This window comes from Vipera berus (assembly GCF_964194415.1).
Source record: "Vipera berus genome assembly, chromosome: 1".
In the NCBI taxonomy this organism is placed as follows: domain Eukaryota; kingdom Metazoa; phylum Chordata; class Lepidosauria; order Squamata; family Viperidae; genus Vipera; species Vipera berus.
The window spans coordinates 342,390,261-342,413,855 of record NC_138202.1 but is presented as its reverse complement, the minus strand read 5'-3'; the positions used below and the strand labels follow the sequence as shown (position 1 = coordinate 342,413,855).

Sequence of the window (23,595 nt, the reverse complement as noted above, 5' to 3'; positions counted from 1 at the left end):
ACAATGACAAATGGATCCCCCTGTAACTTTCGTATTCAACACTGTTTGTTTGTACAGTGGTGCCTTGATACTCAACTGCTTTGAAACTCATCAAATGTGGTACTCAATGCATTTTGACACAAAACTTTTGTCCTGGTACTCATTGCTTGCACAAGCTAGAGTCGGTGTCAGCTGCCTTGTGACTTACTTACATTATTCCTTATGGGAAAAATTTGGTTTGTTTTTGGTACTCATTGTGCCTTCCAAAACCAATTAACAATGAGTACCAAGGTATAACTGTAAAGTAAAAAAAATATGAGCATTCTTCCAAGTATCAGGCTTAGATACAGTCAGTATTAATATTTTCTTCATTCCACTCTGCAGAATATCTCTCATTTCCATAGAAATGTAATTATACACTCCTCACAAATTTTTTTATTCAAAGTAGAATATTTTTTATCATAGTTGCAGCTTATCCCACTTTACAGTAATATCATACATTTGCCAAGGTTATGCAAAGATGCCAGATCTGTTAAACAAAATAATGCCCATGACTGTGCCTGGGAGGAAATTCTCATGGTTTCACAAGAAACCTTCCATAGTTCATGTATAGCTTCTTTTGAACTGGAAACATCATAGAAACTGGGATCTTCTGTATGTGGAGCATGACTTTCACGAATATAGTCCTTACCAGAACCAGCTGGCTACACTTCTTCATGTGATCTATACCAAATTTATCTAAAATAGATTTTTAAAATTAATTACAAGTCATGTATAAACTAATCAGGGGTTTAAGCCGAGATGCTCAGATGACAAGAACAGAGATATTCCCATCCATGGGCAATAATTTTTTTTAAAATATCCTAACAACTTTCTTGCTAGCCAAATATTAAGGAAACAACAGTTTTATCAGTAGCACAATAAAACCAATCCTAAACTGTCCAGTGCCTCAAACAATCAATCAATGGAAAATTTCCATCATTATAAAATTGGTCAGATGCAGAAAGGATACAACTTGAAGCTATGAAGGCCATAGTCATCACCCAAAGTTAATGCACAAATTAAGTTTCAGCATTAAACAGCAGAGAGATTGTTGTCACTTGATCCCACCAGATTGCCACAAGACAGAGAATGGTCCCTTTCTTCAGTTGGATCCAAGCTTCTCAGGATCTCCAATTTTTTTTATTACTTGGAAGAGACTCCCTTCTCAGGGAAACCACTGTTACGGTTGCATAGTCCAACAACTGCAATTACCTACTAGACTCAGCCTACATGAATTTGACAAACATCTTCTGATTTTGAGGCAGCTCCCACAGACGGAAACCCTGGTGCTTGGTGGGCACCCAGGTCACCTGTCTTCACAGGCACCCAGGAATTAGCACCAACAAGATGAGAAACAGGTGGTAGTCCTGCTGGTGAATGGGAATGGTTCTGGATACACAATTCTCCCATAGCACCACCAGTAGGAGGCAGTGCAGGATTCTGAAAAGATGATGGTCCAGGTGCTGGAATTTGCGCGTTAGGATACTGCATCTGCATGGCAAGCAACGGAGGAGGGGGGCTGTGATAGTTCTGAGTGGGATAAGAACCTGGCACTGGATTTAACCTGAAAGAGACAGAAGAGAGATGTGTTAATACAGTGGGCTCCAACCTTTCTGGATTGGCGGCCCGGTGGGAGAGGGAGGGGCAGGCGCCTTACGCGTGCATGGGCCAACTTGAATGTGGCTACACACACATGCGCATGAACAGGCCGCGAGCACGCACGCCATGTAAATGGGGCTGCGAGCATGTGTGCGAGGATCTCAATGACACTGGTGCTTGTGTGAGGCTTGTGCTGCCGCCAGGCTTGCACCGATGCCACTATCGGCATGAGGATCAGGCCAGTGCTGCCCCGTGAGACTTGCGCCACAGTCTGCAGCAAAGCTGCCACCAGCGCGAGGCTCATGCCGCCGTCCACCTGGCACTTGCAGCACTGCTGCCGCCTGTGCAAGGTTAGTGGCAATGCCGCTGCCTGTGTGGCACGCTACCGCCCATGTACCGTTAGCAGCACTGCTAGCACCCACGCAAGATTTGTGGTAACGCCGCCACCCACATGGCACTAGCGGTGCTGCCACCACCTGTGCAACACTCATGGCAATGTGGCACGAAGGGGGGGATTGAGCTACTCAAGCGGCCCAGTGACCAAGAGGCCACGGCCCATTAGTGGGCTGCGGCCTATAGGTGGGGATCTCTGTGTTAATAGACTCAATTCACGAGGAACACATGCAAAGTGACCTGCCCAGGTTATTATTATTATGAAGGCAGGAGTTACACAGATCCCATGGGAATTATATATTTTTGTTAATTTTTATCCCATCTTTTAATAAATAACTCAAGATGCCAAACATATATAATACTCCCACCTATTTTCCCAACAAGTATCCTCCGAGATCAATTTCACCCTTTCTAATATGTAAAGAACAAATGCTACGTTAACCAGGGTACTCTTCCTTAAAGCTCATGTATTCCTGTTCTGGGAACAAATTGAGAAATGAATACTCAGTTCCTACTAACAGCTCTCCTGGACCTGGAGATCTAAAGGAAAGCATATCTAAAGAACGGTTGCTGGGATTGGGTGTGTCTACTTTAATGAAAAGAAGGACTAAGGGTGACATGATAGCAGTGTTCCAGTATCTCAGGGGTTGCCACAAAGAAGAGGGAGACAAGCTATTCTCCAAAGCACCTGAAGGCAGGACAAGAAGCAACGGATGGATACTAATCAAGGAGAGAAGCAACCTTGAACTAAGGAGAAATTTCCTGACAGTTAGAACAATTAATCAGTGGAACAACTTGCCTCCAGAAGTTGTGAATGCTCTAACACTGGAAGTTTTTAAGAAGTGATAGGACAACAATACCTGAGCAGGGGGTTGGACTAGAAGACCTCCAAGGTCTCTTCCAACTCTGTTATTTTATTCTATTCTACTTTATTTATCCTCTTGGGAGAAAGGAAAGCATCAATTGCTTTTCATACAAGAAAGCTGTCAAAGAAAGGTCAGCCTAACCTGACTGAATGCTAATTTATGGTTTACAATTAATTTCTGTACTCAAAGTCTCCTTTTTTGGAGGAGATTTAATATTTATTATTAAATTTAATTTTAATAAATATTAATAAATTAATAGCATGACAGAAGCAGACAAGGAAATCATTTTTATGACAAAGGCACAGTCATAAATCAAGCTACTTTCTGAAATTCAGATAAACTGTTATATAAGGGTTTTTTTTTCTTTCCAAAGCTTTTAACATTATTAGTGTTTTCTTGCATAGCATTACCTTTTATGATTTCACTTTATTTGGGCAAAAAAGAGAGCTTGCTACTCAAAATAATGCATCCTTGCAATCTTCGTAAATAATTCTACAGTCCTTTTTGACATTCTTATACTATAGAGCAGGGGTGTCAAACTGCCGGCCCGCGGGCTGGTTGCATCATGCAGAGGGGCCCACCCCAGCTCCAGCAATGCAAAAAAAGTTGCTATACGTCGCAGCACATCATGCGACACGACAAGTTTGACACCCATGCTCTATAGTATCCTTAACTAAAAGACTTATTATAGTTGACCTCTATTTTTCTAGTCCCATATGTTACTGACTAAAGATGCTCACAAATCTTCTTTGGTCAATAATATTCCTAGCCTGAATTTTCAAAGGTAACGTTTCAACTATCTACTTTAGCTACAGAAAAACTAAGATCCGAGCTACTACTAGTCGTGATACTTTTCCTTAAGGATCGTTAATGTTCAATAGAGCTGCACCATTTCCCCCAACTTTCTGAAATTTTATGTATAATACCTGGACCCATACTTTTAGTAGAACTTATTTCTTTGTAATTCTTAGACACATAACACAAATTTACAAAACATTATACCCAAGAGGAAAACGTATGTCAAAACTATGTGTTAAGATTAAAACTGTCAATATTTAATGGCTAAGATTTCTGCTTACTTGAAGGATCATTCACAAGATACATTTCAGTTTGGAGAAGATGGATAGATTATATTCAGAAAAAATATGGGACTAATAAGTTCCATTTAGCTTATGAGTAAATTTTAGATGGTTATAATTTAATATTTTTTATAAGTTGGATATTTTAGAGTGTTTGTAATTAAGTTATAGGCAGGTTAAAGTGTATTATATATTTGGTTATTTATATAGTTGATTAATGTTAGTTAGATTATGATTACTATATATTTGTAACCCTGTAACCAACTTTGGGAAGTGGGGGAGGGGGAGGGGGGTTTGGGGGGGGTTGGGGGATGGGATAATATTGTAACCTTTATAAAACTTTTCAATAAAAAAAACTGTCAATATTTAACATTAACACATTCAACAGAATGTACCTTTATCTCAGATATACATCTTTTATATAGTGAGGCTACAACTTCTCTTATTTACAAGCTCATATGAAAGATAATATTGATCTAAATGTAGGATTAAAAACAGAATTATTTTTGAACTGCATAAATTTACCAAGTCATCAAATTTTAAATTCTGTGAAGTTACTGAAACTTTGAGAAATAGTGCTATTAGTAGAAAATTAAACAGTAAGCATTATGATAGCTAGCAGACTTACTTTCGGTTCTGGAAAGCGCTTCTTTCTGCCAGGGATCCTGGAACATATTTTACCCAGGGAATTCTTTTCAACAGCCGGAAAGGGAACTTCTGATCTAAACAAGAGGCTGTTGATTCAGAGAAATCAAAAGCAAAGCAGTAACCATAACCATCTAAAATTTAGTAGTTAAGGAGAGCCAAAAAAAGGATGTGAAAGAAGGCATTTTTAAGCCTGGTCTTCTGAATATATTTTTCTGAGATTCCTTTAAAATGTTCAGAAACTTCAATGGAAGCTCTGGGAGTTCTAATAAGCACAGAACACCAATATTATATTTTCTTCACTTCCTTACATATTGTATTTTTGAACTGCACTAAAATACAGTTCAAGAAAGGAAGGTCTCAAGAATGTAAAGTCGCTGACTTGCTACTTACGCTTAGTGTAATTTGCTACCTTTGCAATTTTAGGTAGGGTTTGGGGGAAATCCATTTAGTCCATTCAAGCAATAGTTAAAACAGTCTGGATATATCTGGAAAACCCCAAAATGGAAAAGATTGTTGAAGGGTTAATATAATAAATCATTAAAGAAAATAAGCTTCCAGTGTATCTGTGCCATTTATAAGGCAGACGCTCATCTATCCTAAACATTTTACAAGTATTCTTTAGATCTGGAAGATGCAACTTGGTAAGTTAAAAGTTATGCAATTCATTATAAAAAGATACATATATTCCCAATTAAGAGGCCACAGAGATTTGCTAGGAAAGAAGAACTTGGGAAAATCCAGGCCAGGCAAAGCAGCAACCAGGGCACAAGTGTCATGCGGAAGTTCACTCCAAAGAGCACTGTTCTCCTCATCCGAGAACGAACAATTGATGCAGCCAGCATGGCAAAAGCCACAGGAATGAATCCTTCAGCATCTGTCATCTTCAACATGCCAGATGCCATAGTCCTGAGTACAAGGTAGAGTAGAGCTAACGAAACCGCAAAGGCCAGAGTGAGGAAGGAGTGCTTCACAGTCCCCACCATCTTCTCAAAGCTGCCAGCAAAGTACCAGATGATAACAGCACTGCATACCAAGGAGATTACATCCTCATAAACAAAGATGTAGGTCACCAACCTATAAACTGCAAAAAGAGCCAAGTTGGCAAATAAATAATAGACAAGAAGCTGACACTCTGAAATCATTCCAAATGTATTCATAACTTTGGAAGAATGCTGCTAACTCCAAAGAAGAGGGGAACTGAAAGGCTGGGATAGGGTTAAAGCAGGGTGGAGAGCTTCATTAAATCAAAAGTCCAGAATCAGAAGAGCGTCTACTGAAGTATTTTTTTTTATCTAGTAGCCGCCCATCTCACCAAAAACTACTCTGGGCAGTGTACAAGCTAAAAGAGTTTATAAATATGCAAAACTACTTACTAGTTAATTATAAAAACATTTTAAAAATAAACCAAATAAAATAACAGATGGAGGGATGTTAATAATAGAGCTACCTCACAAGTTTACCCATTTCGTGGGGTCCCCAGGCTTTCTGAGATTACCAGATCTTAAGGGATTCTCAGAAGCTCATGAGACCAAACTCATCTCAGATGGGAGATTCCACAATGTGGGTACCACCATAGAAAAGCCCCACTGCCTAGGGCAGGGGTAGGCAATCTTGGCTTTTTTATGACTCGTGGACTTCAACTCCCAGAATTCCTTGCAGCAGAGCCGCCTTCTGCTAACTACGTGATGCCCACGGCACCTGCTCCCTCCCCTGCCCAATTCCTTTCCCTCGCTCCCCCTCACCCAGGTCCCACTTCTTTGGCAGTGCCTCCACCCAGCGGGGCTCCTCCATCTCCCGCAGTTGGGACGCCACTGCCAAGACCGCAGGAGGCAAGCAAGAGAACGTGCAAGGCCGTCCTGGGAAGGGCAAGCGGCAAAGGAGAAATGGGGGTAGCCTTTTTGGCAGCACCTCAGCCGCGGTGTGCAGTCAGACTCGCTCGCCAGGCTGCCAACTCCAAGTGCTTAGCTAGCAGGCAGTTTGTTAGTCCGAAGGAGCTGCCCCAGGTCCCAGGCTACACATTGGGAGTGAGCCCTGCCTGCTCCGTCTGCTGCCTCCGCTTGCCTTCAATGCCAGCGTAATGCTGCTTTATCTGTGTATTCCGATAGCAGATATTTTGGCTACAGCCCAGGACCTCGGCGAGATACAAAGCAGTTGGTTGGAACCTGCAAGAAGACGTAGGTCCAAAAGGTCTGCAGCGTTAAAGTTCCCCCTCCCGAGAAGTGCAAGTGCCCCCCCTCTCTCTCTCACACACAAACACACTGACTGGGGGAAGAGGACTGGCAGCCCAAGGGCAGATGAGCGCCAGTGGAGACCCAGCCATATAAGAATGTCCGTGGTGTGTTAGCCATGGTGGGGTGCCTGCGATCCAGAGCCTTGGTGGAGCAGTGGGCTAATGCCTCCTTAAGTAACACCAGCTGCCTGCAATTAGTGCAGGTTCGCATCCCACCAGGCTCAAGGTTGACTCAGCCTTCCATCCTTCCGAGGTAGGTAAAATGAGGACCCAGATTGTTGGGGGCAATAAGCTGACTTTGTAATAATGCCGCTTGGGGTGTGTGTGAAAGCCCTAATAAGCAGGCATATACATAGAATGAAGGCTACTGCTAAGCTTGTAAGCCGCCCTGAGTCTTCGGAGAAGGGCGGGATATAAATGGAATTAAAATAAAAAAATAAAAATAAATCTTAAGGCAGCCGTGTTCATTTGTCCCATTCCGTTTGGACCAGTTCCTCTTCCTCTTGATCCCCACGAGAGCAAGATAGAAAAAATTGTGTGTGGGGGTGCGTGCAGACACTTGGACCGGATTAATGAATGAATGGGCAGAAAGAGAGAGAGGGATAGGGAGGGAGGGAGAGAGAGAGAGAGGGAGGGAGGGAGGGAGGGAGGGAGAGGGAAGGAGAGAGAGAGGGAGGGAAAGAATATGAATATATGTGGTCCTTACTGGACCTTTAGTAAAGAACGTTTAATGAAATAGTTTGATATTTTAATTAAGAGATGAGGTATGGAGGTAATTATGTTGTATTTAAAGATGGTAGATAAGCTACTAAAATTGTTTTTACCTGTTGGGATGAAGGAGAAAGGTTTTCTTTTTTTCCCCGCAATTTTTTTTTCTTTTCTATTTTTCTATTTGTAGTTTTTATAGTTTGCACCGGCTTTTTATTTCATAAATATGAGGAGGACTCAAATAGACATTGAGTATTTTATTTGAAAGTAACCTTCGACCCAGCGTTTTTTGGGGGGAGTTCAAAATGTTTTTGTTGCATGCAGAAATAAAAATTTATTTTCTTTGTAGCAGTTCATTGATTTCATAAATGCAACACACTATAGTTTTTTTTATACATAGCATAAAGGTAAAAAAACAATATATGCAATATTATCTTCAAAAGGGTTTTGTGGCTCCCAGTGTTTTCTGTGGGAAACGGGTCCAAATGGCTCTTTGAGTGTTTAAGGTTGCCGACCCCCTGGTCTAGACCTACCTTCCATTTGCTCCTGCTTTGCCAACCATCAAGAAACCTAAGCTCAAAATGTAATAGAGAAGGAAGAACTCTGCTATGTAAGATTCCTCCAGAAGGCAGCTGCCTAAATGAATTTTATTAACCCCAGGAAAAAGCAAGGAATGACTGTGGAAATTAAAGATGAGGACAGTCCAGCAGAGATTAGGAGAAAGGGCCAGACTGTCTCCTATGGAAGTCTTGGAAGAAATCAGTCTTTGCTAGGATTTTTTTTTAATTTATAAAATTTACAGACCACCCATCTTACGTCAAGATAATTTTGGGCAGCTTTCATGCCTAAATTAAATAAATGCTGAAAAGCAATAGAATGACTCCTGTAACGGCCCCAGGACCTCTTTCCAACAAAAATCAGCCAATGTCCTCCATGAAGTACGAAAAACAGAGCCTTCTCGTCTTTGGCCTTCTCGTCTTTGTCGTAAATGCTATGGTAGCCTGCTCCTTCCCATGGAATGTCTGTCTTCAAACTTGGCCCTTTTATGACTTGTGGACTTCAACTCCCAGAATTCCTCAGCCAGGCACGCTGGCTGAGGAATTCTGGGAGTTGAAGTCCACAAGTCATAAAAGGGCCAAGTTTGAAGACCGCTGCGGCATGGAAGATCCATTTCCATCTCCCTTGCATTTCACACTCTCCTCTCCCTCTTTCCCCCCCCCCCGCTCCCAGCTTTCTGAAAAGACTCCACAGGGGAGAATGTAACAGCCGCTACCAGAGGAAGGCAGGAAAAGAGGGATCATCCCTCGAGCTCACCCTGCCCTTCCCGCACCGCCGCCGGCCGCAGCAAAAACCCCGACAGAATGTCGTCGGGCAGGCCATTACTTCTGATCCGCTGCAACAGGCCCAGCCCGGAGACCAACAACGTGAGCAAAATCGTCAGGCAAGTAGCCACGGGAAACTTTTCCATGCTCTCCCGCCTTCACCCTGCACACCCGACTTTCAGATCGTCCGGGTTACCAAGCTTCCCGAATTCTGCTTCCGGGTTAGGTCATAACCAATCGAGCCAAGAACTCAGACAGACAGGAAGGCCCGCCTTCCCGCTGAACGAACTCGGCGGGGTTTGGCCAGGTGAGGTTGTATCCCCCCGCCTGTCCCGAAAAGCAAAGCCGTTCTCCGTTGCCGTCGTAGCCGAACACCCAAGGGTAGGGGTAGGCAACCTCGGCTCTTTTATGACTCATGGACTTCAACTCCCAGAATTCCTGAGCCAGCCAAGCTGGCTCAGGAATTCTGGGAGTTGAAGTCCATGAGTCATAAAAGAGCCGAGGTTGCCTACCCCTGCCCAAGGGTCTTCAAACTTGGCCCTTTTATGATTTGTGGACTTCAACTCCCAGAATTCCTCAGCCAGCGTGTCTGGCTGAGGAATTCTGGGAGTTGAAGTCCACAAGTCATAAAAGGGCCAAGTTTGAAGACCCCCCTGGCGCTAACCTAAATGTTCTTTCAAATAATAACAGCTGCAGAAAGGAGGCGGAGCCAACTTAGGCTCCAAACCACAGATAGGACGACTGCAGTGGAACCACCCATTTGTGCTGGGTTGAACCTGAGAGCTGGATTCTGTATATAGGTAGTCTTTGACTTACAATAGTTCATTTAGTGACTGTTCAAAGTTACAACGGCACTGGAAAAAAGTAACTTACGATCATTTTTCACACTGACAACTGTGATCAAAATTCAGATGCTTGGCAAATGGTTCATAACTATTGCTGTGTCCCAAGGTCATTTGATCACTTTTTGCAATCTTCTGGCAAGCAAAGTCAATGGGGAAGCCAGATTCACTTAACAACCATGTTACTAACTTATCAATTGTAGTGATTCACTTAACAACTGTGGTAAGAAAGTTTGTAAAATGAGGCAAAACTCACTTAAATGTCTCATTTAACAACAGAAATTTTGCTCAATTGGGGTTATAAGGACTACTGTATTGTAGCAGTTCAAGGTACAGGCAAATAGCCGACAATTCTGGAAGCTAAAGCGAGGGAGTTCCTTGAGAGGCATGACTATCTTAGCATAATATGTACTGTATAATAAAATTCATCAACTATAGCCTTTTTTTTTGACATGACACCAACATGGAAATGGTTTTATTATTGCCTTTGCTGGGATTTTAGATTTTTATTTCCCAGATTAGTCTGAGATGTTCTGGCTGTCTTCTTTAAAGTGTTCATCACTATATCCAGAGTTGCTTAGATGAAAATTAGGCTAAATGGCTTGGTACAACTGCTTATATTCCCATATGTTGCTTTGAGATTCTAACAATGATAATATTTTAAACCTGTATCCATTACTTAATTGAGGTTTGTTTGCTTGTGTGCATTCAAGTTACTCTTAACTTCTGGCAACTACTTAGACAGGTCACTGCAATTTTATTGGCATGGTTTTTCAAAATTGGTTTGTCATTCCTTGGTTCCTAGGGCAGAGAGAGAGAGTGACTGGCCCAAGACCACTCAACTGGCTTTGGGCCTAAAGCAGGATTAGAACTCACAATCGCCTGGTTTCTTGTCTAGTGCCATAAGTACTACATCAAACTGGCTCTCTTAATCTGTTTACCAAGTGTACTTTGAAAAATAATCTGAAACTTCTATAAGAGTGAATTAACTGAATTAAAATTCTATAATTCTGTGATTAGTATCCGAGCTGGCTGAGCTTTTAAAGACTGATCAGAGCTGAAAAGAAGTACCAGGTAGATTCACAAACTGGTCAAACCATGTTGATGTTTGCTTGACTCTAACTTAGTGTATTGGAGAATAAATCTGGTGTTCAAATAATTAAATGTCATGATTTAATGTTATATTTGAACAAAATATATCTCAAATCTTGGGCTGTTGTTTAAAATAATTTATTGGTTGTGTATAAGGCAGCTGCAGGCAGATTGCAACTGCATATACATCTAAGCAGAGCCAAAGCTTCCAGTGATTCTCAGCTTTTCTAAGAGCCATTGGATATAAAAAGATGTTATATTTCTTTAGAAATGGCATCAGCTATGGTTATTCAATCTCTTGAACTGTGTCAAATATGTTGAAAATTTATTTATTTATTTATTTATTTATGTTTGGTTTTTAAAAATGCTGAAGAACAGAAATAGACATAAAAATTATTTACAGAACCTATAGACATTTATATTATTGAGCTGTGCAAGAGTTATACTTACAAATTATATTCTAACTATTTTCTACATGATATGAAAACTGCAACAATAACTTTTATAGACTAAATATTGCAAATTAGGAAAGGCATTCACAACAGAAGACTTTAGGGGATGGTGCTTATCTCCGTTTCTAAGCGAGGGAGCCAGCCTTGTCCAAAGACATTTCCATGGTGATGTGGCCAGCTCGATTATACATGGAGGTGCACAGAATGCTGTTACCTTCCCATCAATGTGGTACCTATTTATCTTCTCACATTTGTGTGCTGTCAAACTGTTAGGTGAGCAGTACTTGGGCAAGGACAGGAGCTCACTCCATTGTGCAGCACTTGGGTCTGAGTGTAGAAACTTAATTGACTTGGTAGGTAATTAGAAGTATCTAATTGAATTCTGCACCAGAATTAGTTTCAGACAGGGAACAAAACCAGCACAAACTCAGAGACTATCTGGGAAGCCGTTTCATTTCCCCAACTGTCTTGTAATTACTAGAAAAGAGAATCATCCCTGCAGTTGAGTTATATTTCTGAGATTCTCTTTCAGAGTGTTTAAAGACAATTTTATACCCCAGCTGTTTATAAGGGATGGAGGTACACTTCTAAAGGACAGCAAAACAGGTCCTGGCCCTATATTTTTCAGCATCTGCTTGATATGTAGAATTTTAGAAAAAAAATAAACTCAATCTAGTTTTCTTTCAAGACACCAAAACTAAATCAGAGGGCTTAATAAAAAGATATTGGCATAACAGAAAAAGGTTTTGTCCCTAGAATCCACAGAAAAATTGCATTATGTACTCATAAAACAAAGTGACTTCTTGAGAAGCAAATCTGTTCATCTTCTTGCTTTACCAGGTGAGTATCCCTGCCAGATGGACTGGACGGTCATTTTGATTGCACGAAACCACAATATATTTCCACCTGCTGTCTTCTGCCTTGTATTTGCAATCTTTTCCATATTCCTGAGAAAGTCTGCAACTTGTCACACGAAATTTCGTGATACTCTTCTTATATTCCAAATTTTGGATCATGTATGGTTTCCCTGTCACACAGGTGTGGTCAATAAGCTTCTCAGGGGCATGGATGAATGTGTTCAGCCGTTTGCATCCATTCCTAGTCAAAGCAATCCTTCTATTTTGCATCTCACTGTTGCATCTGTTGTGGTCTATGTTATCCAGAAATGTCATATGTTTCCTTTGAAAGGCTTGTGGGCTCTGAGAGCGAGAAATATTGATAACAGAGATGGAGATAAAGAACAGAATCATCATAGATACTCCATTTGAAGCCATTTTCTTTGGTTGGATCTAAAGTTTTAAAAACAGTGAAACTTTAAAAAAATGCAAGGCAAATTTACATGTTGACCTGATTACCTATTTATTCCTGTTTTCCAGATAGTTATCATTTAGAGTTCCATAAATTTGTAGAGAACATCACAGGATGGAATTACACTTTGTACTGAACTTTACTGAAGTTCAGTAAAAAGGTAAAGGTAAAGGTTCCCCCGCACATGCGTGCTAGTCGTTTCCGACTCTAGGGGCCGGTGCTCATCTCCGTTTCAAAGCCGAAGAGCCAGCGCTTGTCCGAGGACGTCTCCGTGGTCATGTGGCTGGCATGACTGGACGCCAAAGGCGCACGGAACGCTGTTACCTTCCCACCGTAGTGGTCCCTATTTTTCTACTTGCATTTTTACGTGCTTTCGAACTGCTAGGTTGGCAGAAGCTGAAGTTCACACGATGCATTAAATTGCTTTAATATGAATACACATATCACATACAATTCTTGAACTTCGGAAGTGGCTCTTTGGTTCTGCATACACTCTTATTCAAATTTAGAACTTACCACTATTCAGAATTTGAATTAAATTTACATTAAATTGATTTTACATTGAAAAAGTAAGAAGTAACACATGAAATCTGAGAAAAGGACATCTAATTAAATATCTTTACTTCAATTCATTATACTTGTTCATGTCTTCAAACCTTGTTTCTGCCATGTCTTATTCCAAGACTCAAACTACTGTCACTTAGAATCCCGATCTTAACCAGCCTGAATCAACCAAGTGAATAAATTTATCCTGGAGAAAATAATTTAATCATGTCCTCAAATAGCTTAGTAGGGCAACCTTAAATTTATAGTAGTATAATCCAAAGTCTAGAACAGTGTAGTATTGTAATTGTACCTCCACCAATAAATAAAATGCTTCTAGCATTTGAAAGGGTTCAATAGTCATGGCACGTTGAACATCGGAAAATAAAAACATATTGGCTAGAAAACTATTCATTGAATTTACATTGAAAAAGAGATAATATACAAAAGAAATCTGAGAAAAGGACATCTAACTAAAAATATTATTTTAGACAAAAATATTCATTTAATCTTTTTCATTGGGATCCTGAATGACTCTAGGATACACACCTACATTTTATTGCAGGATCTTCTTGTCCTGATAGAATGTGAGTCATCATAGCTGTGAGGACTTTTGTTTCAAAAACAGAAAGAAGAAAATGCCACTCACAGAGAAAAAAAAGGGTCCCACTGCATTTTGAGAAAACATTTTACCGTCTTTAAGGTCAGATTAATTCATCTTATTTTGATTATATCAGCTATTTATCATTTAATTTTGAATAAAATTGTACTTACAATTTTACTTTCTCCAGTGGCAGCTCCTGACTTAGCACCAACTTTCACTGTCTCTTGGACTACTGATCTACTGTAGAATAGTCTGCTGACAAAGAGAGTACGGTAGCTACGCCCCAGCTTAAATTTGTTTTTCTCCCAACTGGCATTTCTTTCTTTGTTGGAACATGTCTTCTTTTTAAACTTGAACATTTAGGCTGTTCTGTAATTTCTGGATTACTCCTGATTGGACCTTCTTTAGGGAGACAGCAGTCATCCCCCTTTGCTTTTGGGGAAATAAATCTTATGGATTAAAAAGAAATTTATTTCTGTGAAGCATATTTACCAAGAATATTAGATTATTTTGGGCAGGGATAAGATAAGATGATAAGATAAGATAAGATAAGATAAGTAAAGGTAAAGTTTCCCCCGCACATGTGTGCTAGTCATTTCCGACTCTAGGGGCCAGTGCTCATCTCCATTTCAAAGCCGAAGAGCCAGCGCTTGTCCGAGTACGTCTCCGTGGTCATGTGGCCGGCATGACTAGACACCAAAGGCGCACGGAGCGCTGTTACCTTCCCACCGTAGTGGTCCCTATTTTTCTACTTGCATTTTTACGTGCTTTCGAACTGCTAGGTTGGCAGAAGCTGGGACGAGTAACAGGCGCTCACTCTGTTATACGGCACTCGGGATTCGACCCGCCAAACTGCCAACCTTCTGATCGACAAGCTCAGCGTCCTAACCCACTGAGCCACCGCGTCCAAGATAAGATAACCTTTATTGTCATTTTTTTTACTGTGGGCACAACGGCACACATCAAAAATGAAATTTAGTTGCCCGCTCTTAAAAGTGGAACACATACGTGCCACACACCTAACCATACTATATGGGCAGATGGGCAGATTTCAGGTTGATGGGATTTAATTTGTTTCCAGGATCCATTAAACCTGGTACTATACAAAATATGTAAGCTTAAAATTGATCCCTGGATCAAGGGATTTGTTTGGGCTTGGAGGGAAAAAAAGCACTTCTTAAACTGATTTCCTCAGTAAGAGGCATTTTGGGAATTTTGGAAGTCGATTGTGGCCTCCCTCTCATAAGAGGGAATAAGAAGGGTGCTGATGGCAGCAGCAGAGGAGGGACCTCTTTGGTTAATGGTTTTGGTGCTGACATTTACAGCTAACAGTGCCAGTTCAGAAAATGGCTGCCACATGGGTACAGCCAGTGTCAGGTGCAAGAAATCAGTAGCCAGGATAGAGTTCCAAAGCACTATAAGTTTACTTCATGCTACCTATTCACAAAACTCTGAACTACTAATGGTCAAGGCAAATTTGTGCCAGATAAGAGTCAGTGGACTTCAAGAGGGGGTGGGGGGGGCTGGACTTAGGCCTGTTACTGGCACGTAAATACTCCAAACTAATGATCTGTTTGACCCCACGCTAGGGCTCAGCTTGGTCATCTACATCCAGGAATAAAATAATGATTTAGGATAATCAGTCAAATTCCCTTCCATAATTCTACTGATTACTGTTATTTTTTTCAGGGCAGATGAATCATCCATCATTTTATATTCTAAGCTTGTCTACCGAGCCCATGTGATGCTCAAAGGCATTTTTATAAAGATGGTAGAGGATGAGGAGTTCAGTTATAACAGTATTTTAATATGGCATTTTTTGTCTTTGCCCCTGTCGATCTCAGCCATATCAGGTAGTCCTCAACCTACCATATGTCTTAATGTCCATTCACAGTTACAACTATCCCCCCTAAATCTATTTACAGCCTGTTTTTGAAGTTACAACGGCTGCCTCCCCCCATCACATGATTGCATGTGGGGCGCTTGGTATCTGGCTGACCTTTATAGCTGTTTGTAGCATATTGCAGTCACATGACTGTGATTTTGCCTGTTTCTGGCATTTACTTTCAGTTTTCAGCAAAAAATGCTCATTGGAGAAAATTGATTTGTTTAATGACCACAGACCTCACTTAACGACCATCACAAAAATGATGAAAAATCAAGTCTAATCAGATGATGCCTCAACTTATGACTGCAATGACTTACAACTACAATTCTGGGCTCAGTTATGATCTTAGGTTGAGGACCACCTGTAAAATCTCATGTCTGAAACCCTTTTGCCCACTATGGACATAATAGGTCTAATATTCTTATGATTATCACAAGAGTAAATAAATTAGAGGTAACTGTCAACCATCGATCCATAACTCTCAGCCATTTAGCAAGGGTAAAAAATGCAAAACAGTCAAAATAAGCAGATATAATTGATTAGTGTGCAAAACCAGAGATTTTTTTTTAACTCAGAAATGTTGGTGTTATGCGCTCCTGGCCACTTTCCTTCATGACCAGAGACCAGCTCGCCTGACCAATAACCAGCCAAGACACAGTGAAGGCCTTTTGTTTCGTTTATTGCAATAAGCGGGGAGAGAAGCTATCACAACTTGGTTCTCTCCAAAGTTTCAACCCAAAATATTCCCATTTTTATATATCCCTGGCCCCGGCTGCACATCCCTCCTCTTTCCCCATTGGCTGAGGTACTATGAGGTTACACTCTTTCCGACCGCCTCCTACATATTTCCTGCTACATACTAAATCATACATCCCATGTACATTAAAATTAAGAGATAATTTATGCAAGGTGTGTCAGTTAATATTAATCAACTAATTGCACATGCGCAGTTGCTTGAGTTCTAGCCCCCTTTTTATGACCTTTTAGAAAAAATAGGTTCTTTCCTGTTTTGCTACTTATCTTCTCTTACAGATGTATTGATAGCTTGTCTTCTTCCTTTCCTACTCTTAAGGCCCAACTAATTTTTGCCTACGTGTTTCACTTAGCATCCTTTCTTTGTGCTCTCCTTTCCTGGTTCTCATCTCCATTCACCTAGTAAATTTCCACTGCAGCATATTCAGTTTTAAATTTCTCTTTCAATATTAAATTTTTTGAAGACCTTTCATTTATTTCTATCATTGGAAAGTTTTAATATTCATTTCATTTCATTTATTGGATTTCTATACCGCCCTTCTCCCTAGGGACTCAGGGCGGTTCACAGGGCATATATAAATAACTGTACAAAAATTAAAAAAGAATTAAACCATGCCCAATTAAAAATACAGCAATAGTAAAAAATAAAACCAATTAAAAACCCATATTCCCCTTTAGGCCAGACCAGCTAACTCAAACAAGTGGGTCTTCAACCCGCGACGGAAGGATCGGAGGTCCGATGCCATCCGGAGCTCAACCGGCAGTTGGTTCCATAGTGCCGGGGCACCCACAGAGAAGGCCCTCCCCCTGGGGGCCACCAGTCGACATTCCCTGACCGGAGGCACCCTGAGGAGGCCCTCTCTGTGGGCACGCACAGGGCGGAGGGGAGTTGACGCCGGCAGCAGGTGGTCCTCGAGGTATCCCGGACCCATGGACTTAAAGATCATAACCAAGACCTTGAACCTCACCCGGAAGACAACTGGTAACCAATGCAGCTCGCGGAGCAAAGGTGTAACATGGGAGTACCGGGAAACTCCCAAGACAACTCTCGCGGCCGCATTCTGTACCAGTTGGAGCCTCCGAGTGGTCTTCAAGGGAAGCCCCATGTAGAGAGCATTACAATAGTCTAGGCGAGAGGTCACGAGCGCATGAGTGACCGTACACAGGGCATCCCGGTCCAGATAGGGCCGCAACTGGCGCACCAGGCGAACCTGGGCGAAAGCCCCCCTAGTCACGGCTACTATATGGTCTTCCAGGGTAAGTCGTGAATCTAGGAGGACTCCCAAGTTGCGAGCCCTATCCACGGGGGGTAAGAACTCACCCCCCATAGAAAGCGATGGAACATTTTGAATGTCCCGGGATGCCGGAATGTACAGCCACTCAGTCTTGTCAGGGTTGAGTTGAAGTCTGTTCCTCCCCATCCAGACCCGAACCGCCTCCAGGCAGCGGGACATCACAGTGAGGGCATCACTGGGGTGGTTTGGGGTCGAAATGAAAAGTTGGGTATCATCGGCATATTGATGATACCCAACTCCAAAACCACGAATGATCTCACCCAGCGGTTTCATGTAGATGTTGAACAGGAGAGGCGAGAGAACCGACCCCTGAGGAACTCCACAAACGAGAGACCTAGGGGCCGATCTCTGCCGCCCTGCCAACACCGACTGCGAGCGTCCCAGGAGATAGGAGGAGAACCACTGAAGAACTGTGCCTCCCACTCCCAATCCCCTGAGACGCCGCAGCAAGATACCATGGTCGATGGTATCGAAAGCCGCCGAGAGGTCTAATAGGACTAGGACAGAGGAATATCCTCTATCCCGAGCCCTCCAGAGATCATTCACCAGAGCGACCAATGCCGTCTCCGTGCTGTACCCGTGCCTGAAACCCGATTGGTAAGGGTCCAGATAATCCGCTTCATCCAGGACCAGAGGGAGCTGATGCGCCACCACACTCTCAACAACCTTCGCAAGAAAGCGAAGGTTGGAGACTGGACGAAAGTTGTTCAATACAGCTGGGTCCAAGGCAGGCTTCTTGAGGAGAGGTCTCACCACCGCCTCCTTCAAGACGGTGGGGAAATAACCCTCACTCAAAGAAGCAGATATAACCGCCTGGAGCCAGCCTCGTGTCCTCTCCCTAGCTGCATAAACCAGCCAGGAAGGGCACGGATCCAATAAACATGTGGTGGAGCTCAGCCTCCCCATAATCCTGTCCACTTCATCAGGGGTCACAGAATCAAACTCCTCCCAGATAACATTGACAAGACCGCCCGTGTCCTGATCGCCAGACTCTGCCCAGCTGGAGTCCAAACCGGTCCGAATCCGAGCGATTTTATCCGACAGATGTTGACTGAATTCCTCGGCACGACCCTGCAAGGGATCCTCCCTCACCTCCTGATTAAGAAGGGAGCGAGTCACCCTAAACAGGGCGGCCGGGCGATTATCTGCGGACGCGATGAGGGTAGAGAAGTAATTACACCTCGCCACCCTCATCGCTGCGAGATAAGACCTAATATGGGTTCTTAACCGCAACCGGTCGGATTCAGATTGGCTAGACCTCCAGCAGCTCTCTAGGCCCCGTTTCCGACGCTTCATCTCCCGGAGCTCCGCGGAGAACCATGGAGCCCGTTGGGATCTGCACCGGGTCAGGGGCCGCAAGGGTACAACCCGGTCAAGTGCCTCAGTGGCTGCCCTTTCCCAGGCTTCCACTAAGGCATCCGCCGAGTTGTGAGCAATGGAGGCAGGTGGGGACCCCAGCGCCGCTTGGAATCTATCAGGATCCATTAGGCGTCTGGGGCGGTACCATCTAATTGGCTCCGTACCCCCACGGCGGGGGGTGGCAAAACGGAAGACCAGCTGCAGGAGGTGATGATCGGTCCATGACAGGGGCATAATAAATGGAGAGCCCCCACCAAGATCATCCAACCACCGTCCAGATAAAAAAATCAGGTCAAGGGTGTGGCCTCCCTCATGAGTTGGTTCAGAAATTACTTGTGTCAGGTCCATGGCCGTCATGGAAGCCATGAACTCCCGAGCTAGCTCAGATGAGCCTCCCAGGGATGGTAGATTGAAGTCTCCCAAAACTATAAGTTTGGGAAACTCAACCACCAACCCCGAGAGGATATCGAGCAGCTCGGGCAGGGCTGCCGCTGCGCGACTAGGCGAAATGTACACCAGCAGCAAGCCCAACTGCGCCCCAGAACCAAATCTCACGAAGAGAGACTCACACCCGACTATCTGAGGAACGGTGGTCTCCCGCGGACATAAGGTCTCCCTAATAGTCACCGCCACACCCCCACCCCTACCATGAGCTCGTGGCCGATGTAGCACCCGGAAGCCTGGTGGGCAGAGGTCAACCAAAGGGACCCCACCCTCTGGGCCCAACCAAGTCTCCGTGATGCAAGCCAGGTCCGCGTGCTCACCCTCAACTAAATCCCTAACAAGGGGAGCTTTGTTAACTATGGACCTGGCATTCAGGTACACCAGCCGGAGCTCAGGAGGCTGCACATCCTCGGTCCCGGAACCTCGGGGAAGAGGCAGAGGGTCGGAGCGCCTCACCGCTTGCAAATAGCGGAGACGGCCCTCCTGGTAACGATACGGCCCTCTGTCTATCCGCCTGCTGCCATTCCCCGTCGTGGGAATCGGTAATCCCACGACCCGCTCATGAGCCCCGGAGACAACCACACCCCGTTCTCCCCCCACGCGGTCGGACCCAAGTCTGGCCTGAGCCATGGTTGATTGGCCACCCCCCATAGCCAGACAACCCCTATCTCCCACCCCTCTCCCTAACCCCGTAAAAAATTTAGATAAAAAAGTAATCAGAGGCCTCTTATTAAATTTGTGTAGACGGCCCCTGCCCCTGCCCAGCCATCTCTCCGGGTCCCAAAACTCGGGCCCGTCATCGAGGTTAAGAGTGTTTAATGAGGCGGGTCGCACCCAGGAGAGGGGGGCACCCCTGAGGGCGTACAAGTCCGTGCTAGTGTATTGTCGCATGGGTCTAGCAAGTCCAGGATAGGCATCCCATTAGTTATGTCCATGGGAGGATCGAAACATAGAGACAGATATCTGGATCCCCACCCAACATCACTGCCACTCAGTTGGGTGCCCCCAGAGACAGGCCGCCCCCCGCCCTCTCACGACGGGTTGCAACTCTGTTCCTGGGGGTGGACCAGATATCCTCTGGGTAGGCAAACCCCATAGAGCTCCCACCTCTATGGGGCTGCAGATGGAAAAGTCAAGCCACTCTCCCACCGTGGCCGGTACCCAGGTGTATCCAAAATCCAAGGGGAGAGGGGGGAGTAGGCAGGAAGATGATAAGTATAAATGTCTAAGGCAAAGGATAGGCAGGCCAGGATAGTAAGGATGATCTAAGTCGCCGTCGTCGCTGCAGAAGCAGTCCAAAGGCGGTGCAGGAACCCCCTGTCGTTCTTGCTCCATTAAGATGACCCACGGTCGTCTTCTTCGCCACCAAAACGGCCCGAAGACGCCGTCGCCGCAGAAGGCGGCCCGAAGCAAGGATAGAAACCACCATCGCCGCCGAGATGAATAATAGTCGCCCTCTCCGCCGCCAAAACGGCCCCAGGACGACACCGCCGCCAAAAGCGGCCCAAGGCGGCCTGGGGCAACATGGGAGTCCCACCGCCGGCGAAAGGGGCCAAAAGCCCAAAAAGCACCAAAGCCAGTAGCCGGCCCCCGTAAACGGGGCAACAGTCCCAGAAACGCCGGTGACGACGGAAGCGGCCCGAAAGCAGGCCCCAGAAGCGTCCCGTCAGCTGTTAAACACCAAGAGCGTCCAGAGCATGCCGCCACCGCCGTCGCCGCCAGACTCGCCGTCGCCGCCAGACTCGGGCCGCCGCCGCTGCTGCCGCCGAGCGCGGCCCGAAAAACCACCGCACGGGCCGCAACCAGCGCCGAAGCCGAAGCTGACGCCCACGCCATCGCCGCCATCATCGCTGCCACCCGGACAGACTCACGGGCATCCTCCTCGCCGACGGGCGTCCTCCTCGCCGACCAGAGCCAGCCCGAGAACGCCAAAGCGGCCCAGACGGCCCGAAACAGCAGGAAACGCCGACGCCGGACACGAGCAGCCACGGACAGTCCGGAAAGGTGAGCAGCGAGAGAAAACAGCCGGAGGACAGCAGGGCCAGCAGCCGGGTAGCTCAAAGAACAGGAGTCCAAACAGGTCACTGCCGGCTTCGTCAGCCTCCTCGTTGCCTCTCTGCCACTTACCACAAACCCCCAATCCCCATCTCAGAAGGCCTCAGGGCTTGTGAGGGGCTCCCAAGGGACGTCTAGCAGCTGGAGCTCGCGGAGCTCAGCCGAGCACGTCCCTTAATATGTGGACTAAGTGATTATAAATTGCATTGAATTATAATTTTAAAGAAAATTTTTATAATGTTTCATAGGCATTGTCAAAAATATATAAAGGAGTTTTAAATGTATGATGGAAATGCAACTGCAATTCCAAGGGTATATTTACATTTATCATCTCTGGTGGACTTATGATAAAGAAATACTGGGACCAGATATTTACTTTTGAAGATTCTTAAATATAAAATTGAAACCAGATGTTTTTCTTTTAGATTTGAAGGACTAAAATTTTAAAAGAAAATTTGTGGCTTTGTTATCATAAATGTTGCCAGTAGTGAGAATATTTTATGCACAAAGATGGAACGACACACTAATTCCCATTATGAAATAGTGGATGGTAAAGAGATGGCAAAACTGTTTTAACCAAAGAGCAGGGGTGGGATTCAGCTGGTTTGCACCACTTCGGCAGAACTGGTAGCTAATTTTTTGTTACCCAGGCCCAGAATGGACTTCCGGAAGCGGCATCCACACAGAGAACCGATTGTTCACATATTTGAATCCCACCATTGCCAAAGAGAATTATCTTTGTTTCTGTTTGGAAATTGCTTCTGGATTTTTCCTCAAAACTCTTGAAAATAAAACGTTGATTTTAGGTTTTGATAATTAGACTGGTTTTGTTATATGTAGAAATAGCTTGAAATGTTGTGCAATGTAAAGGAAGAGGTTAAGGTTGTAATTCTTTTGTATTTTACTGCACTGGAAAAAGTTGGAAGTCATCTCCCTATCTTTGTATTTTTCTTTTTCTCTTACTTTTCCACTTTTTTCTGTTTTCATCTCATAATTAAACTTAATAAAATCTGTATTTAAATAAAGAAATGTAAGAAAGTTTGGCAAGAATCAAAGAGTTGTAATCATACTAGGAACTTCAGGCAACTTCTTGTTGAACTCTGCCCTGGGAAGATATTGCAAATCACAATGCACCACTTTTATTTCTTAATCTTTATATATCTTATTTATGGGTCCAGGCACTGATTCAGAGACCAATAGGTTTTCTTGAAACTAGATGAAAAGGAAAAATACAATCTTATATGATCTAAATATCTTATATTTTTATGGTGGTGTTGCTATTGTTAGATGCTCAGAGTTACCAGGTGAAGCCATATAAATTGCATAAATAAATAGTTTTAAAAACAGCTTTCATCTTGAATCCCAAGTTCTTTACATAATAAAATCTTGGATTTTGTAACTAAAGCTTCTGGGTAGGAATCCCATGAATTTTCCTGCAAAATCTGGAAAAGTATATCACCCTCATCTCCCTCCTAAGCACCTGAAATGATTATTATTTATTAAATTTATTTGCAATTCTGGGCGTCTTACAAAGTTAAAACCGATAAAAAACAACTATATGTATAGCAATAAAATTATAAGTAATGGTAAAAAAATGGGGAAGGAACAAGGTGAGCATTCTGCTAGGGAATTCTGGGATTTACAGTCCACACATCTTAAGGTTTGCGACAGAGCAGACCTAGGGCAGGGGTAGGCAACCTTGGCTCTTTTATGACTCGTGGACTTCAACTCCCAGAATTCCTGAGTCATAAAAGAGCCAAGGTTGCCTACCCCAAACGATCCCTCAGTTATTGTGAGGATCAGTATTCGGCGGACAGAGCCTTGTTTATTACGTTAAATTATTTGGAGGAAAGGCATGATATAAACATAATAAATAAATGAATTCATTTTGCCTGAAAGAATTATTTAGGCTACGATAGGATATTTCTTTATAGCCAGATGTCCTCGCGCTCCTCTTTAATGGTCACAGTGGTACAGCCCATTTGGGAACAGGGACTCTTTCTACTGCCGGTATTACTTTTCTCTTCCCGCATCCCGCAAATTAGTCGGATGAATTCCAATTCCCTACTTTACTTCCCCCCTTTTTTCCTGCAG

General features: G+C 43.7%; 1 protein-coding gene across 2 annotated transcripts; it reads right to left on the bottom strand.

Annotated features, from left to right (window-relative positions):
• Positions 1 to 402: 402 nt before the first annotated feature.
• On the bottom strand, positions 403 to 9,050 carry RHBDD2 (rhomboid domain containing 2). 2 transcript variants are annotated; one of them, XM_081325461.1, is made up of 4 exons: positions 8,859 to 9,050; positions 5,286 to 5,687; positions 4,587 to 4,737; positions 403 to 1,585 (listed from the first exon to the last, which is right to left on the bottom strand). In XM_081325461.1, exons 1-4 carry the CDS (start codon positions 9,010 to 9,012, stop codon positions 1,243 to 1,245), a joined length of 1,050 nt encoding a protein of 349 aa, XP_081181587.1. In that variant the 5' UTR covers positions 9,013 to 9,050; the 3' UTR covers positions 403 to 1,242. The 2 variants fall into 2 exon arrangements, with proteins under 2 accessions (XP_081181587.1, XP_081181588.1); XM_081325462.1 differs by having other exon boundaries at positions 8,928 to 9,047.
• Between the last annotated feature and the right edge of the window lie 14,545 nt (positions 9,051 to 23,595).